Source organism: Rhinoraja longicauda, chromosome 5 (assembly GCF_053455715.1).
Source record: "Rhinoraja longicauda isolate Sanriku21f chromosome 5, sRhiLon1.1, whole genome shotgun sequence".
Lineage (NCBI taxonomy): Eukaryota > Metazoa > Chordata > Chondrichthyes > Rajiformes > Arhynchobatidae > Rhinoraja > Rhinoraja longicauda.
Genome location: NC_135957.1, coordinates 17,091,745 through 17,110,293, shown reverse-complemented (window position 1 = coordinate 17,110,293; position 18,549 = coordinate 17,091,745). Strand labels below are relative to the sequence as shown.

At 41.9% G+C, this 18,549-nt stretch overlaps 1 protein-coding gene across 11 annotated transcripts in view; it reads left to right on the top strand.

Annotated features, from left to right (window-relative positions):
* adgrb3 (adhesion G protein-coupled receptor B3) overlaps nucleotides 1-8,462 on the top strand; it is a 590,910-nt gene extending 582,448 nt beyond the window's left edge. For all 11 annotated transcript variants that reach the window (XM_078398997.1, XM_078398996.1, XM_078399002.1 and 8 more), the window contains 4 exons: nucleotides 2,989-3,024; nucleotides 4,158-4,262; nucleotides 4,377-4,430; nucleotides 7,661-8,462. In XM_078398997.1, the coding sequence (XP_078255123.1) occupies nucleotides 2,989-3,024; nucleotides 4,158-4,262; nucleotides 4,377-4,430; nucleotides 7,661-7,849 (384 nt within the window). In that variant the 3' untranslated portion in view covers nucleotides 7,850-8,462. The remainder of the gene's footprint in view (nucleotides 1-2,988; nucleotides 3,025-4,157; nucleotides 4,263-4,376; nucleotides 4,431-7,660) is intronic.
* Nucleotides 8,463-18,549: the final 10,087 nt, after the last annotated feature.

The window sequence follows — 18,549 nt, the reverse complement described above, 5'->3', positions numbered from 1 at the left end:
AATTTTCTGCAGTTGTCAAGAAGGTTCTCAGGCTTTGAGTCTGCTTGTCTACAATGGACTTGGAGAGCAGAGATATGGACTAGAGGGTAGAACCTTAGCCCTCTCAGTAGCACCTAAATAGAACCATATTGCTGTTGATTCTTCTTTGATGTTCAGTTCTGTTAACTAAATCTCTGGAGTAAAGGAGAGCAATGAAAACCTGCACTGAAAGAAAGGTGACCAAAACTAATTTCTGACTGAGTGTTGTTTAGAGATGTCAGTTATGTTATGTTGAAACATATTTGAAATCACTGTTTCTCAAAAGGGAATTCTGGAATCACCTTGTACATAGCCTTTTGACTTTGCTAAAAGGTTTAAGCTGGGACTACAAAATAGACATTGCAATGGCAAGTTCTGCCTTTTTAGAAGAATGAAGTGGATGAAATAATAAATGTGAAATCATAATGAATTAAATTTTACAGCAAGTTAGATTGTATGCACGGGTGAATTGGAACAGGGCAGATAGTTTCAAGAATGGAATCAGCAACATCAATTAATCTCCAGTGGACATAAGCTTTACCCCTTGGGATGGAGGGCATGTTTCCGTGCTTTATGACTCAATGAGATCACTTAAAGTATACAGGCATACAATTCAGCCTTATAACTCTCAATGCCCTTTTAGTTAATTTGTTCTCCCAGCTTGCTACTCAATACATAAATCATAAAACTCATGGTTTGCACTTGGTTATTACCCATGCAAGATCAACTGACCAGGGTCCCTTTGATGGGTCATAGTCTTCTCTGAGCTCCAAATTCAGGGCCGTCCTTTAGATAGTTGTTCCTGGGTAATGTGTAGGAAGGAACTGCAGATGCTAGTTTAAACCGAATATAGACACAAAATGCTGGAGTAACTCAGCAGGACAGGCAACATCTCTGGAGAGAAGAAATGGGTGACGTTGTGGGTTGAGACTCTTCTTCAGACTGGGTTATCATTTCTGTTGTACCCAATTTTCATCAATCCTTCAGAAAGTCAGGGTTCCCCAAACACCAACTGAGCTAATCAGACTCCAAGGAGCATGTAATTTATCGCACCAGATCGTTTTCTCATTTGGCACTCATGAACAAAGTAACTCTTCTGCTGTTGAGGTCTTGGATTTTTCAGCGTGAACCCATTGTTTCATATTACTAGACGGTCTGCTATCTTGTTTTCAATTGATTGGGCTTCTGGGACCTTGAGTCTGAATAAAGTGGGGTAGTTTCCCAATCAGAGTAATGATACTGAGAGAATGTTACTTTGCAACTTGGTTTCTTCATATCACAAAGATCTAGTTTTGGTCAGTTTCACAGTTTAATTGCCACAGAGAGCTTCTCAAAACATTTCCTGATTCATAATTCTGCGGTTAATCAATCGATATCGGAGAACACTCCCAATTAAGTTGTTATCAATTCTTACAGCTATTTCACTGAACTTCACAGACCATTAACTTTATTTATATGTGGCTTGTTCAAGCTGAAAATACTATTCATTCTTCTATTCTCAAGTGATTGCTTTTAACTCTTTGCTAATCACCTTTTATTGGTCTGTTTCTGTTCTCATTGTAAAGTTGCTCATGTAAAGTTGGCTTCTTTTTTCATCATGCTTTTCGCTGCTAGCCAGTGGCTACAGAAGTATCGATCAATCACTAACCCATTGCTAAGCCAAGCAAAGAACATTACTTTTCCTATAGATTGCCACAAAGAATCAGAGAATGTTATGCAGCTGTTTCCTACATCAAGTTCCTTTACACAGTTAGATGACTTTCATGAATGCCTTCTAGCATCTTGAAACCTTGCATCCAAGGTAATTTTGAGGCCTGAGGTGCATGATGCCAGGGAACTGGAGAATGGTCCTCTGCAGCTTGCATTTATGGAAATTTGAGCAATTAGTCAGCCTCCATGCTGAACTGGGGCAATATCCTGTGAATCCTCTCTGCGCCTTTTCCAGGTTAATGACATGCTCCCTTTAGCAGGGCAACCAGACTGCACATGGTGCTCCAAATGTGGCCTCACCAACGTCTTGTACAAGTGTTACATGATGGCCCAACTCCTCTATTCAATTCCTTGATGAATGAAGGCAAGCATGCCAAACACCTTCTTTCACACCCAGTCTACATGAATTGAAACTTCAAGGAACTACGTATCTGTACCCTTGGGTCTCTCACTCTGTTCTGCAACACTCCTCTGAGCACTACCATTTGCAGTGTAAGTTCTGCCCTGGTTTGTTTTACCGAAATACAAAACTTTGAATTTGTCTAAATTAAACTCTATCTGCCATTCCTTGGCCCATTGGCTCAGTTGATGAAGGTCCCATTATAACATTATGTAACCTCCTTCCACAGATGCTGCCTGACCCACTGAGTTCCTCCAGCAGATTATTTGTTGCTCCAGAGTCCAGTATGTGCAGCCTCTTGTCTCTACATCTTAATTTATCCCCTCTCTGGCCCAGAAATGTTGAAGCTCATTGTTAGGGTCTTATGCAATCCCTATATTTCATAAGGGGCACGTTTGTCCAGAGGAATTGTTCACAACATACGATAATCATGATAATAAGGTGGTACTGATAAAAATTGAATATATTTCAATCACAAGTTATTGGGTATTTTTAGTGGACATGGACAGATTCCTGATTAGTAAGGGTGTCCGGGGTTATGGGGAGAAGGCAGGAGAAATTGGTTGAGAGGAAAAGATAGATCAGCCATTATTGAATGGTGGAGTAGACTCAATGGGCCGAATGGCCTAATTCTGCTCCTGTAACTTATGAACGTATGAAACAGGAACTTTGTCCAATTCTCTATCTCCATCAACTGCATAATTGGAATGTGTCTGATACAGTAACCTGTTTTAACATTGCACCAGTGAAATGTATCTTAAAATTCGTTTTAACAAATGGGGCGAAAATTAGAAGACCAAGTTGTTTTTCAAAATCTTGCACACCTAAACCCATCCAATTAATCGTTTGATGTTTTGCAGAGAAGAAAGTCTCGTTATTCAGACCTGGATTTTGAAGTAAGTTTTATGGTCTAAAAATAAAATTAATCTAAAGTGTACAACACTTGTATTTTCTTATGTGCAATCACCCATACAACTAACCAACAATTATGTCAATTGACTTATTTGGGAATTCAGCAATACTGGTCAATAGGGAGAAAGAAAACAGCCTTGACCCCAGCACCCAGCGTCTCCCTCGCGATTAGTCTTGAGTGCCCACAATTTCTCAATGACTTTTCAACAAGTATTTGAATGGCAGGAAGGTTTTTTTTTATTGCTTATTCTTCAATTTCTAGTATCTGTACTTTTCCACCGAGTATATCTGTGATTCATAGAGACTCAAGGACTAGAAATTCATCCACTGTCCCTTGCACTAAACATATCATATCATATCATATATATACAGCCGGAAACAGGCCCTTTCGGCCCACCAAGTCCGTGCCGCCCAGCGATCCCCGTACATTAACACTATCCTACACCCACTAGGGACAATTTTTTACATTTACCCAGCCAATTAACCTACATACCTGTACGTCTGGAGTGTGGGAGGAAACCAAAGATCTCGGAGAAAACCCACGCAGGTCACGGGGAGAACGTACAAACTCCTTACAGTGCAGCACCCGTAGTCAGGATCGAACCTGAGTCTCCGGCGCTGCATTCGCTGTAAAGCAGCAACTCTACCGCTGCGCTACCGTGCCATGCAATAGAGTTAGGGTGGAGTAGCGTACAACAATTCCAAAATCTAGTTCCACTGAAGGCAACAGAACCCAATCTTCGTGGCAAATTGCCACTCTCAATACAACTGTCCTGCACACCTAACGCAAACCTACCTTCTCATCATTTAGAGATAACACCGTAAAGGTTACACCAATTTATTTACAAAGTCTGTACATTTACAAATGCTTGTGCACTTACTAAAATTCATTGTGCCATTATTGTTTTCTAATGTATGTTCCTGACATTAATGGTTATTTATATCTATTTCTTTACTGGTTCTCTCGGAGCCTTTGCTGCAAAATGAGCGGATTTCCCATTTTTAATTGCTAGGTTGCCAGGCTCGTTCATTGTAGTTGCATATTTTTGATTTGTACAATTTTTCATAAGTTAATAGGCAAATGGTGGTTTACTATGTAATCTGATTTGGTTTGCAGAAAGTCATGCACACAAGAAAACGGCACATGGAACTATTTCAGGAACTCAATCAAAAATTCCAGACTTTGGATAGGTTCCGTGAGCCTCCAGGAACAGGCAGTGTGGTGAGTACAGATTGTGTTATGTACAGGTCGATTGAAACACGCTTTTGCAATACCCGAATGTTACAACACATCATGTACAGATGTATTCACTGGTTGTTTTGTTTGCTTCTAAAGAATGAAAAAACGTGGGCCATGTCAGCAGCGATGTACGAAAGGGGTAATGGAAGTGTAAGTATTGCAGCTCAACTGAATATGTCTGTTTGTATTGAATGCATCACAACCATATGTGCATGTACTCCATCCCACCATAACTACATTATGCATCTCTGCTTGCTGTCTTCCATACTTGGTCTAAATTGGGTGCAGTTAGTTCAGTGATATGGAATAAAAGAATAGTTCCAGGAGATTTTTTTAAAGGTTTTGTTTAATGTCACGTGTACAGTGAAAAGCTTTAGTTGCTTGCTATCCAGTCAGCAGAAAGACAATACATAATTACAATCGAGCCATTTACAGTGTACAGGGACATGATAAGGGAATAACGTTTTGTGCAAGGTAAAGCCAGCAAAGTCCGATCAAGGATAGTCTGAGTATCAATAACCACAGAGCTATCAGGTTGTTCTAAATGCCCCTCTAGGACTTTGAGAAAAGGAATCTATCACCCTTACCTCAAACTGGCCTGGATGTTATTCCAGTGAAATTGACTCTTAATTTCCCTCTGAAGTGCACAGCCAGCCTTGAAGGCAGCCCACTGCTGTCTTCTCAAGTGCAATTCCCACAACACCAGCTTCCCAAGTGAAATCCCGTTAATCAGTAAACCTTGGTAAAGAGGCAGCAGAGCGAGGAAGCAGAGGCGAGGCAAAGGTTGTCTGGGGAAAAGTGAGTAAACACAAAAATCATGCCAACAGTATACATTCATAAAGACCTTTATATAGTAAAACTGGAACTTTATCAAAAAGTGGTGTCAATGAGGTAGGTTCAAAGGGACATCCCAAAGGGCACACTAGAGAGGCAGACTGCTTTACCATGGTGCAAGGCAGTAATGATCCCTCCCCTTCCATTCACTTCTATGATTTGGTCTACCAGCAGGCATTTCAAAGCTGGAGAAACACAACCAGAATACTCCATATTTACAAAAGGATAAGCAAGCCAAATTATCACCACGTAGATTCAGTTAGGCTCCAATGAGCTGGCTACAGAATCTGCATGCTTAATACCAAACACCATTCTGAGCTCTATCATGAGGGGAGATTATTGGGCAGTCAAAGGAAGATTCAAGAAGTCCTCAAAGCCTCCTTGGGGTAGTGCAACAACTAAATTGTCTCCTGTGAATCCCTGATTCAGGTCACTCCATTTGGAGAACTTTCAGGATGGCACTGTAAACCTCAAGTGCTTGGAAGTACAGAAGGCCTGCAGAAAAATGCACCACATCTCAAACAAAATGCACCACGGCACCTCCTGCCCCATCAGTGGAAATCTCTGCAATTCCGATATTGGCTTCATCAGTCAACATTCAGCCAACAGAACTGGAGTGGAAGGAAGTCAACCTTACTCCAGAGGGACTGCATAAGCAGGAGACGATGGTTTAGGGAGGAAATTCCAGAGCCTTTGCCTCAGTAGCTGCAGGCACAGGTACCAATAGAAAAGCGCTAGAGATCACAGCTGAGGAACAAGGATATCTTATACAATTGTGGGGTTGCAGAAATAGAGAGGGTAAGGTTATGAAGGGATTTGAATATTGGAATAGGAATTTTAAAAGTGAAAACATCAGGTACATTTTCACAGGACATGAGCAGTGCACATAATTGTTTTAGCAGTACACCAGAATATTTGGTTAGCCACACATGTTGCATCATTGATCCTTGTTGCGATTTGTTCCTTGATATGAAATGATTGGATGCTGGTTAGTCATTAAGTCCTTCAGCAAACGTGGTTTGTCCAAGCTATAAACTTGCTTCGCACACCACACAAACCTCAGTCCTCAGGATTTCCTTCCGCAGATGCAAACGCACTGAAGGAACTATTGAATACACAAAGTGTATTGGGCACAAAGTGCTGGAGTAACTCAGTGGGTCAGGTAGCATCTCTGGAAAAAAAGAATAGGTGACGTTTTGGGTCAGGACCCTTCTTCAGACATATAATACAATACATTTATTTTGACTAGCCACCAGCAGGTTTCAATGGGGAATCAATGCCCTTGGTCAAGTGTGGAGACTGTTCAGTGAATAGGAATGCTTTTCCTCCTGTAGATTTATAAGATTGCAACTGTGTAATTTTTGTTAGGTTAAAGTTGTTGGGGTTAATGGAATTAAGTTGTCATCTGTCTGAATGGTGGTGCAGAGACAAAGACAGGAACAGCCTAATTTTATTCCTGCATTGTGCCCCACACACCATTCAGGAAGGAAGACTTGTGGGGCACTGAGCCACCTACACAATCTATTGTGATTGACGAGAGAGAAAGTGAACCTTGAGGCCCCTTCATTCTGTTGCAGCAGTTGATTTTCTGCGAGCATTGTTTCTCAAACATTCTGCAAAGTGCAATCCTGGAATCTCCAATGAGGCTTCTACCGGCAGCTGAATTAAGCCTTAATTGCTGAGTAGTGCTGTTGCTTGGTATCCGATATACTGCTTGTAGACATGAACACCACTGGATGCACATTCTAACTGGGTCTGTAAGTGCAGCTGATGAAATGAAAACTGCATCTCTTGCGGATAAATGCACTCCAATAAACAAAAAAAGTGGATTGTTACTTCTTAAGGATGAGAAAGCCACAGCTGAGACTATTTTCAAATTTATAACCAGTTTATTAGACAAGGGAGTCGTGGGGAAGGGGAATAATGTAAGAAAGTGGTGCTAAAGCCAAACATTGAATTGGCCTTCCTGTTATAAAATGATACAACATGGGACTGAGGGGTCCACTGCTCCGATTTCAGGGCCCTTGCACAACAGGCACACACTTTTATAGCTAATTATCACAGACAAACATCCAAAGGTGCCCGACTGGAACAGCACAAACCAAATAAAAAGATGCTGTGCAACAGAACCTTGTTGTTACACTCTCAATTTTATACAATAAAATGGTTAATATATTTTAACCATTAGTTTTGCCTACTCCCTTTTAGGAGATTGATGTGGTGTTTAAGGAAGGCATTACAAGTGGAAAGAGATGAATTTGGGGGTAAAATACCACAAGAGTTTGTGGTTGTTGTAGCTAACGGCATGGCCACTATTGATGGAACAGTGAGAGAGGGTGCTGAGATGGAGGAGGGCTGGGGGAGGTCATGAATGAAAGGAGAGATGAGGCCACGGAGGTATTTGACAAAAACAAAATGAGTATTTTAAATTGTATAGGCTGCCTGTCTGAAATGATATCCCTTTGATGATACCTAAACTTTTCAGCAAGCATTGTGAAGTTAAAATCAAGAAGTACCGCTAATGCTGCATTAATGTGTTTTTACAGGACAACCCAACACCCAGCAAGCATGAATGGGATACTTACAAGAACCCTAGTGACTACCAACACTATTCACCAATGAATGTATTGGATACAGACACAAAAGAAGCATTAGAATTAAGACAAGCAGAATGGGAAAAGTGTCTCTCTATACCCTTAGATGTGCAGGAAGGGGATTTTCAAACTGAAGTTTAAATTCAAGTCAATTATAAATAAAATCTCTTGCACTTGCACTTCAGAAATTTTTACAAAAAAACCTGGTCTGTATGTCTGGACTCTCTTAGAGTAATTTAGGGACTTTATGCACCAGGAATAAGATGTCCATGTCTTTAACATTTCTCACTACCTTATTTAGTGAGAATACAAGATGTACAATTATTACCATCATGTGTTGTACGTTAATGTGGAATGAATTTGTAAGGTAATCTTTATAGATAAACCTCAAGCAAAGATACATGTTGTAATAGCTTCATTTGGTTTAGTTTTAAAAAGAAAACTTCACCATGAAGCGCAATGTATATATTTATGCAGTTTTTAAGATTTATAACAGTCTGTTTGGCCATTACTACACTTTTTACTTTATAATATAAAAGCAAACAATTTTCTGTCATTTAAATGAATGGTTGTTGAGCCGCGTTCTTCATTGCTTTCAATGCAATAAAGTAATACTCTCACTTTTATATGAATAATATATTTCACATCTTTATTATTGCAGATCTCACACGAAAGCACAGAAATAGCTTTCTTGGCTGCAAACGTGTATAAAATATTTAAAATGTTGTATGGTGTAAATAAATTTTTGTCTACATATTAGTTTCATCTACTTCCTACATTTTATAGATCAGTCCACAGTTGGTGCAGTTCCTGACGATTTCTCAAATGTCCTTCGGCCATTGGATGAAGATATTGCACACTATTTTGTTTTAAACTTCAAATTCAGGTCACGGAAGTGTACACGGGTTCCAAATAATACATGAGCTTTCAGAAGCTTCCTCAGTTTCGTGGGGCACAAATTTGCTGCTGTACTTACATTATTTCAAAATGGACATCCTTGGCTATACTGCACTATTCATGAAGTGAATTGTTAGATATAGCTCTTAGGGCTAATGGAATCAAGGGATATGGGGAAAAAGCAGGAACAGGGTACTGATTTTGGATGATCAGCCATGATCATATTGAATGGCGGTGCTGGCTCGAAGGGCCGAATGGCTAATCCTGCACCAGCTTTCTTTGTTTCTAAGCACTGAGCTATATTAATATACAGTATCTTAATGTGAAAAATAGCTGAAATTCATACCGACTTCATGAATGGTCACAGTCACCATTTGCCTTTTCCCTTTTGCATCTGGGCAGTTAATCTTACCTGGGTGAGTGGAAAGAGTGCTAAATTGGGTATTGATGATGCTGGAAAAGGTAGGAAGAAGATAAGCAGGTTTATCTCTGGTGGAACAGTGGGTCAATGCATATTGTGTGGCTGAGGCATTGTCAACTGCTGGAGGGTACAGCTATGTAGCAGTGACGCTCAGCATTTTAGAGTCATGGACCATGGAACAGGCCCTTCAGCCCTTCGAATCCATGCTGACTGTTAAGCATCCCTGTTTACTAATCACATTTTATTCTCCTAACCTTCCCTTGAGGAGATGGGAAAAGAAAATTTCACTCTTTGCAGCCAGTGAAGATGAATATTCAATGTGTGTCTTAATTACAGTGGATTTAAACTGTAATCAAAGTTTATATTGTTCCTCTCTTTCTCTGAAGATTGATTTGCTACTCCGGGACTACTCTTGAGAGTTGGGACAACCCCTCCTAACATCTCTGCCTCTCTCCTCTCCATTGTCAGCTTCAAGCTGTGAACACGACAACCTTTTCTTACTTTATTAATGGTTCCCTTTGTTTATAAGCACCATCATATTCTTTAATCGTCATCTTGACAATGCCCACCCTCAACCTTCACTTCTTGCCCTTCTCCCCTTCCCCAACCACACCCAACCCCACTCCAAATGCTGCATTTTCCAACAATAGAAGGCAGACACAAAATGGTGGAGTAACTCAGCGGGTCAGGCAGTATCTCAGGAGAAGAACGGGTGACGTTTCGTGTGGGAACACTTCAAAACTTCAACCCTTTTTCTCCTGAGATGTTGCCTGGCCCACTAATGGGAATCTGGAACACTCCACGAAAATGATAGGAGACAATTTTCAAGGCAGGTTGGCAGGTTTGTTTTCTGTTGGGTGAAGGCAGTAATAGCATGGTTGCAGAACCAAGCTGGTTAAACTGAGTTAAGGCCCCAGATCAGCGGTAATCCGACTGAGTGACAGAAGTGGCAACAGGCAGTGACAGATTTGGACATGAGGCCCTGGCATTTAAAGCATTCCAGCCCAAACTGAAAGATGAGGCTTTGTTTGATTTAACAACGTAGCAATGTCATTTTTTTTTCTTCAAACATACAAATCAGTGCACATAAAATAAGGAGTGGAGAGAGTTGTCATTTTGACATTGATTACATTTTCTGTTTATTTTTCCAGGAAGACTGACCCTCCAGCCCTTGAGTGCACAGATCCCCCTGGCCTTTGCTAGATGGCCAGTCTCTGACTGAGTGACCTTTTCATGTAGTCCTTGCTTCAAGATCAAACTTCTCCCCAGTAGCCTGTGTGCATGCTACTCACAAATGAATTTGTGCTCACAAATGTGTTTGTGCTCTATTAATTTATGTTCCAAACACCTCCTCCTGCACTCAGACTGAAGCTTCTCCCCTGGTGCGCATCCCTTGGTAAAAGACCTACCTCGAATGGTTACACAGGATGGTTCACCTTGTGTTTGCCTGCAGTTAACACAATTGCCTCCAACAGTATTCAACAATTGTGTTTTCTCCGCTCTGGAAAATGTTGTAAAATACTCAGAATCTGAAAGAAATACCATGCTGAGTTTAGTTTATTGTCACGTATACCGAGGTACAGTGAAAAGTTTTTGTTGTATGCTAATCAGTCAGCGGAAAGACAATACAAGATTACAGGCGAGCCATCCGAGTCATATATATACAATATATATTAATGATTTAGAAGATGGAATTAAAAGTAACACTAGCAAATTTGCAGATGACACAAAGCTGGGTGGCAGTGTGAACTGCGAAGAGGATGCTAAGGGGTTGCAGGGTGACTTGGACAGGTTGAGTGAGATGGCAGATGCAGTATAATGTAGATAAATGTGAGGTTATCCACTTTGGCGGCAAGAACAAGGAGGCAGATTATTATCTCACTGGTGTCAGATTAGGAAAAAGGGAAGTGCAACGAGACCTGGGTGTCCTTGTACACCAGTCACTGAAAGTAAACATGCAGGCAGTGAAGAAAGCTAATGGCATGTTGGCCTTCATAACAAGAAGATTTGAGTATAGGAGTAAAGAGGTCCTTCTGCAGTTGTACAGGGCCCTGGTGAGACCACATCTGGAGTATTGTGTGCAGTTTTGATCTCCTAATTTGAGGAAGAACATCCTTGCTATTGAGGGAGTGCAGTGTAGGTTCACGAGGTTAATCCCCGGGATGGCGGGACTGTCATATGAGGAAAGATTGGAAAGACTGGGCTTGTATTCACTGGAATTTAGAAGGATGAGAGGGGATCTTATAGAAACATATAAAATTATAAAAGGACTGGACAAGCTTGATGCAGGAAAAATGTTCCCAATGTTGGGGGAGTCCAGAACCAGGGACCACGGTCTAAGAATAAAGGGGAGGCCATTTAAAACTGAGATGAGAAAAAACTTGTTTACCCAGAGAGTTGTGAATTTGTGGAATTCTCTGCCACAGAAGGCAAGTCAATTCACTGGATGAATTTAAAAGAGAGTTAGATGGAGCTCTTGGGGCTAGCGGAATCAAGGGGTATGTGGAGAAGGCAGGCATGGGTTACTGATTGTGAATGATCAGCCATGATCACAATGAATGGCGGTGCTGGCTCAAAGGGCCGAATGGCCTCCTGCACCTGTTTTCTATGTTTCTATATACAGATACATGATAAAGGGAATCAGGTGAGTAATGTTTAGTGCAAGATAAAGCCACTAAAGTCCAATCAAAGATAGTCTGAAGGTCCACAATGAGGTAGATAATAGTTCAGGACTGCTGAACTATTATGCTGGACGCACCAAGATTTGAATGGATAAATTTAGCAGCTGTGTTCAAGGTCTGATTGATCTCATCTCTGTCAATTAAGTTTGCACTTAAAAGCTGATAATTAGAGCTGTTAGGATAAAAAATGATTTTCATTTATCCCCCCAGTTCAAATTCCACAAAATAAACGCTCACCTTAATAAATACAAACACTGTGGATATTATCATATCATATCATCATATCATATATATACAGCGCGGAAACAGGCCTTTTCGGCCCACCAAGTCCGCGCCGCCCAGCGATCCCCGCACACTAACACTATTAACACTATCCTACACACACTAGGGACAATTTTTTTAAACATTTACCCAGCCAATTAACCTACATACTGAAATGAAAATGCTGGAAATACTCAGCCAGTCGTGCAGCAATGAAGGTGATAAACTCAGCTCGTCCAGGTCAATAATTTGCATTTAGTTAAAATGTCTATTGTTGGTGAATCTTAAATTCACGCTCCTCAGTTGTCTGTTTCCAGTGCAAAGCAAAGGACTTTGGAGTGTTAATTTAGTGCCCCGCTAGCTGTCAGTCTCCCAAATCCCTTAGTTTTGAGCATTCAGCACATTCTTCAGGGTAGTGTTGGCCTTAGCTGGTTGGAAATTGGCAACCTGGGAACAGTGCCCATTTATAATTAACGGGACTGAAAAAGTTCTGCTCATGATTGTTTTCAGATTGTTGAACCTTGAACCGGTCAATTTGCCTGGTAAATCATTCCCAATGCTTCTTGTTCTTTGGGGAAAGAGATATGTCCTGATCTCCTGTAAGAAAAAAACTGTAGATGCTGGTACAAATCGAAGGTATTTATTCACAAAATGCTGGAGTAACTCTGCAGGTCAGGCAGCATCTCTCCTGAGATGCTGCCCGACCTGCTATATCCTGATCTCTTTCGTTCAAGTAAATAGTAATTTGTGCTTCACTGCCTCACAGTCCCTACATTCCAGTGTGCAGGCTCTATGTCAGAACAATCCAGCTTGTCCCTGTCCCCTACTCTGCAAATCATTTCTTCCAAATACCGACCCAGCTCTAATTTAAATGCTACACTCCGCAACAGTGCACTCCAGATCCCAAATATTAATTGCATCAAATACAATTTGCCTTTTTATGACTCATGCCATCCATTCGGGAGAATAGTTAAGAATTTTCCCTTTTATCTTGGCCAATAGTTATTCTTATGTCAAAATCACTAGAATGGTTTACCTATCTATTAATCATTTGTCTTGAATATGTGAATTTCCCATGAATAAAAGGGATGGTATGTTTCCAGCCATTCCAGTGACTGCACTTAAACTATTTAAGGACCTGTGAATGCTTTAGAATATTTTTTGGAACTGTAAAGGGCACACTCCCCAGGTTACTTCATTAAACATATTTCTGTACTGCAACAGTTAATGCCCTGGAATCTCCCTCACACAAGTTGGGTGGCACAGTGGCGTCCCGGTAGAGCTGCTGCCTTACAGCGCCAGAGACCCGGGTTCGATCCTGACTAAGGGTGCTGTCTGTACGGAGTTTGTACGTTCTCCCTGTGATCATGTGGGTTTTCTCCAGGTGCTTCGGTTTCTTACCACATTCCAAAGACGAAATGCTGAGATACTCCAGCTTGTTTTATGGCACTCCAAAGAAGTACGGTTTTGTAGGTTAATTGGCTTCGGTAAAATTGTCCCTAGTGTGTGGGGTGATCGTTGGTCGGTGTGGACGTGGTAGGCTGAAGGGCCTGTTTCCATGTGTATCTCTAAAATCTAAACAAAACTCCCAACAAAATGTGGGTGTAATTTCACAATTTGGCTTAACTTTAACTATTGCTGAATATTTTAGGCTACTGGTCAAATAATTCATTTTTTACCTTTTAGAATAATTTTCTGTTGTGTCTGCAGCATTTTTCCAATTGATAAAGGACACAAACTGTCACGCAGCACCTCATTGTCAGCTGCTGTCTGATATTTATGGTCTGGAAAATGACAGTTTTTATCAACTCCCAGAATAGCCAACTTTCACTAACCCCAAAATGGACACAGGAAATCACAAATGCTGGATTCTTGAGCAAAAGAACAAAGTACTGGGGGAACTCAGCGGGTCGGGCAGCATCTGTGATTGGAATGGATAGCTGACATTTCAGGTTGGGATCTTTCTTTAGACTGATGTAGGAGGGAGAATGCTGGGGGGGGGGGGGGGGGGAGAGAGATGGGAGAAGGGCAAGACCTGGCAAGTGATAGCTGGATACAGATGAGGGGAGATGATTGCCAAATGGGAGGAGTAAGTGACAAAGTCTAGAGTTGAAATGGAGACAAAAGGGTGTCAGATAAGGAAAGAAGATTGAAATGTCAAGCCAGAGGGAGGGATACAGGTGAAAGGGTAGAGGGTGAAGTGGGTGGAGGATCAAATAAAAGGAAGTCGGAGACTGGGATCAGAGCAGGGTGACTGGAGTGGGTCAAGGGAAGCCGTGGTGAGGGGTAGGAGGATATTACTTGAACAAAGAACATACCTCCTGTGTCCACTGTTCCTCACCAGTCTTTAGACGTCTCTCAGACCACTGGAACACTTTCCTCCCTCCACCATCACAATTATCACTGTATCCATTCATTAAGTAGCTCATATTTAGCTTGGGCAGCTTACAACCCAATGGTATGACTTTTGATTTCTCTAACTTCAAGTAACCCTTGCTTTTCCTCTTTCTCTGTCCCTCCTCCACTGTAGTTCTCTGACTAGCTTCACTGTCCTGATTACTTTTACTGTTTGTATGCCTCATTGTTGGCTGAGGGGAAGGTGACAATGAACCATTTTACATTTCCTTGATTTGATCTGTCGTTTTCACACTTCACCTTTCCATAGTCTCCAGTTTCCCTCTCCCTTGCCCCTCAGTCTGAAGAAGGGGTCTCGACCCAAAACATCATCCATTCCTTCTCCCCAGAGATGCTGCCTGTCCCGCTGAGTTACTCCAGCATTTTGTGATTATCTTTTCTGTATAGTATTACTTGTATTGCGGCATGTACCTTTAAGCGCTGGCGACCCCACATTGCACAGGCGAGGCTGATTGCCGGCAGCTGTGAGGATTGGTCACGAACAGCCCTGCAATGTGAGTGCAGTTGCACATGGACATGGATCCAGGCTGCCCAACTCTGCAAGACTTGTTGTTTGGCTCATTTTGTTCCCCTCTCATTCCTTTGAACCTCAGAGACTACAAACCTCGAAAATTATTCCCCCCCCCACCCCACCCCACCCACTCTATGACAGTTTTGCAGTCCCAGGAATCATTCCACCATTTCTGTGGCACGTATCTACTTTCTGAGGTAAGGAGGTGCAAACTGTAGAGGAAAACCCCTCGTGATAAATGCCAACATTGTATTTGCCTGAGTCAGACACCGTGGTAACAGGTCCTTCGGCCCAACATTCTGCACTGTTAAACTGACAACCCATTAAAGGCCAGAAAAGCCATTTCTTGGCCAGGCAGTGTTCACTAATCTTTCAACAACGCCCACCCGGCTTATTACCTGGGTTTCCCCCCCCCCCCTTCACATTCACAAGGCATTTGCATTTCATTTTAAAGAAGAATTATATTGCACCTACAGCAGGTCAGCTGGCCATCCTCAGACAGAGCTGTTCTCTGCCAGTGAACATGGTCAGATTAGAGATACAGTGCGGAAACAGGCCCTTCGGCCCACCGAGTCCACGCCGACCAGTGATCCCCAACACACTAACACTGTCCTATGCACACTAGGGACAATTCACAATTTTACCGAAGCTGCCTGGATGTCTTTAGAGTGTGGGAGGAAACCGGAGCATCCGGAGAAAACCCACGCAGATCATGGGGAGAACGTACAAACTCCGTACAGACAGCACCCGGAGGCAGGATTGAACCCGGCGCTGGCGCTGTGAGGCAGCGACTCTACCTCAGCAGCACGTCGTCCCACTTCTTACTGTTCATCTACTTACACCCACCCGCTTTCCCTTCAATGCTGCTCGCCTCAACTACTCCTTGCACTATTGAGTTGAAAATTCTCTCCAATCTTTGGAAAAGTGGTTTCTCTTCACGAAATTAAAATTGCATGCTACTCCCAAGTGAGGCCCAATAATTACATTTAAATCCTCAGAATAAACTCTGCAGGCAAGCACTCTACAACTCTGTGCACAAAGGCCCGCATTCTTTGATTTCTTCTCAACTTTGCAATAACATTGAACACCTCAGGTCAGTTGCCCCAGAAATCTTCCAATGCCATAACCTTTTCTTTCAGATTTTTCTTTCCTTATTGTACTTTCTCCAGGATACAAAGATTTACTTTTTAATAGTCTTTTTCTTGGTGTTCACAAGCCACTCGTCACATCCCCTGGTCTCTTATCAAGCAACTGAACCATCCTACCAACAACTTTAGAGCAGTCCTGAGCTAGTGTCTACCATCAGTCTATCTTTAATCAGACTTCACTAGACTCTATCTTTCACTGGATGTTATTCCCGTTATAATGTATCTGTACAGTGTGGACGGTTCGATTGTAATCATGTATAGTATTTCCGCTAACTGGTTAGCATGCAACAAAAAATGTTCACTGTACCTCGGTACATGTTATAATAAACTAAACTAAACTATTGCATACCTACAATAATGGTAAGTGTAACTAACCGTACTGTAGCCATTTAATGCCCATTGGTTTGGGAAGCAAGTCATTGAATGATGGATGGCTCCTCCCAGACGCTGCCCAGTAAGGTCTAGCTTTCACTTACAGTGCCTTCCATAACGTTTGGGACAAAGACCCATCATTTATTTATTTGCCTCTGTACTCCACAATTTAAGATTTATAATAGAAAAAAAATCATATGTGGTTAAAGTGCACATTGTCAGATTTTAATGAAGGCCATTTTTATACATTTTAATGAAGGCCATTTTTTATACATAGAAAATTGCAGTAGTGTTATACATAGTCCACCCAAACCATTATGTTTGGGACAGAGCAGTGTCATGTAAATGAAAGTAGTCCTGTTTAGTATTTGGTTGCATATCATTTGCATGCAATGACTGCTTGAAGACTGCGATTCATGGACATCACCAGTTGCTGGGTATCTTCTCTGGTGATGCTCTGCCAGGCCTGTATTGCAGCCATCTTTAGCTTTTGCTTGTTTTGGGGGCTAGTCCCCTTCAGTTTTCTCTTCAGCACAAAGAAAGGCATGCTCAATTGGGTTCAGATCGGGTGATTGACTTGGCCACTCAAGAATTGACCATTTTCTAGCTTTAAAAAACTCCTTTGTTGCTTTAGCAGTATGTTTGGGATCATTATCTTGCTGTAGAATGAATCGCCGGCCAATGAGTTTTGAGGCATTTTTTTAACTTGAGCAGATAGGATGTGTCTATACACTTCAGAATTCATAATGCTACTACCATCAGCAGTTGTATCATCAATGAAGATAAGTGAGCCAGTACCTTCAGCAGCCATACATGCCCAGGCCATAACACCCCCACCACTGTGTTTCACAGATGAGGTGGTATGTTTTGGATCTTGGGCAGTTCCTTCTCTCCTCCATACATTGCTCTTGCCATCACTCTGATATAAGTTAATCTTCGTCTAATCTGTCCATAAGACCTTTTTCCAGAACTGTGGTTGTTCTTTTAAGTACTTCTTGGCAAACTGCAATTTGGCCATCCTATTTTTGCAGCTAACCAATAGTTTGCATCTTGCAGTGTAGCCTCTGTATTTCTGTTCAGGAAGTCTTCTGCGGACAGTGGTCATTGACAAATCCACACCTGAAGAGTGTTTCTGATCTGTCGGACAGGTGTTTGGGGATTTTTCTTTATTATAGAGAGAATTCTCTCATCAGCTGTGTGTAGGAGTCATTTACGCTTAACCCAACAACCAGTCAAATTTAAATAGCCTCTTACACTGCCTTGAGGACATAAAATGTTGGATGGCACAGAACTTCCTCCAATTAAATGAGAGCAAGTCTGAGGTCATCCTATTCGGCCCCCCCCGACTCCATCAAATCGATAACAGGCAGTCTTGGAAGCCTATCCTGCCTAGTCAAACCGCATGTCAAAAACCTCGGCATGATATTTGACTCTGCATTAAAATTTGATAAGCAAGTCATCGCTGTGGTAAAAGCCAGCTTCTTCCAACTTCGTACCATAGCTAAAATCAAACCTTTCCTCCAATTCGACGACACAGAAAAAATAATTGACGCTTTCATTTCCTCCCGCCTAGACTACTGCAACTCCCTATACACTGGGATCAGCCAATCTTCCCTGTCCCGCCTGCAACTGGTCCAAAACGACGCAGCGAGACTCCTGACGGGTACCCGTAAAAGGGACCACATCACCCCGATTCTGGCCTCTCTCCACTGGCTCCCTGTACGGTACAGAATCAACTTCAAGCTCCTCCTATTCACGTATAAAGCCCTAAATGGACATTCCCCCCCCTACATCAAAAATCTTCTAACCCACCTCTCTAACTCCAGGTCCCTCAGGTTCGGCCGACTTGGGGCTACTCACTATCCCGCGGTCTAGGCTTAAGCTCAGGGTGACCGCGCTTTTGCGGTTGCAGCTCATTGTCAGATTTTATTAAAGGCCGTTTTTATACATTTTGGTTTCACCATGTAGAAATTACAGTTGTGTTTATACATAGTCCCCCCCATTTCAGGGCACCATAATGTTTGGGACACATGGCTTCACAGGTGTTTGTAACTGCCTCCTTATTGCAGGTATAAGAGAGCTCTCAGCACCTAGTCTTTCCTCCAGTCTTTCCATCACCTTTGTAAACCTTTATT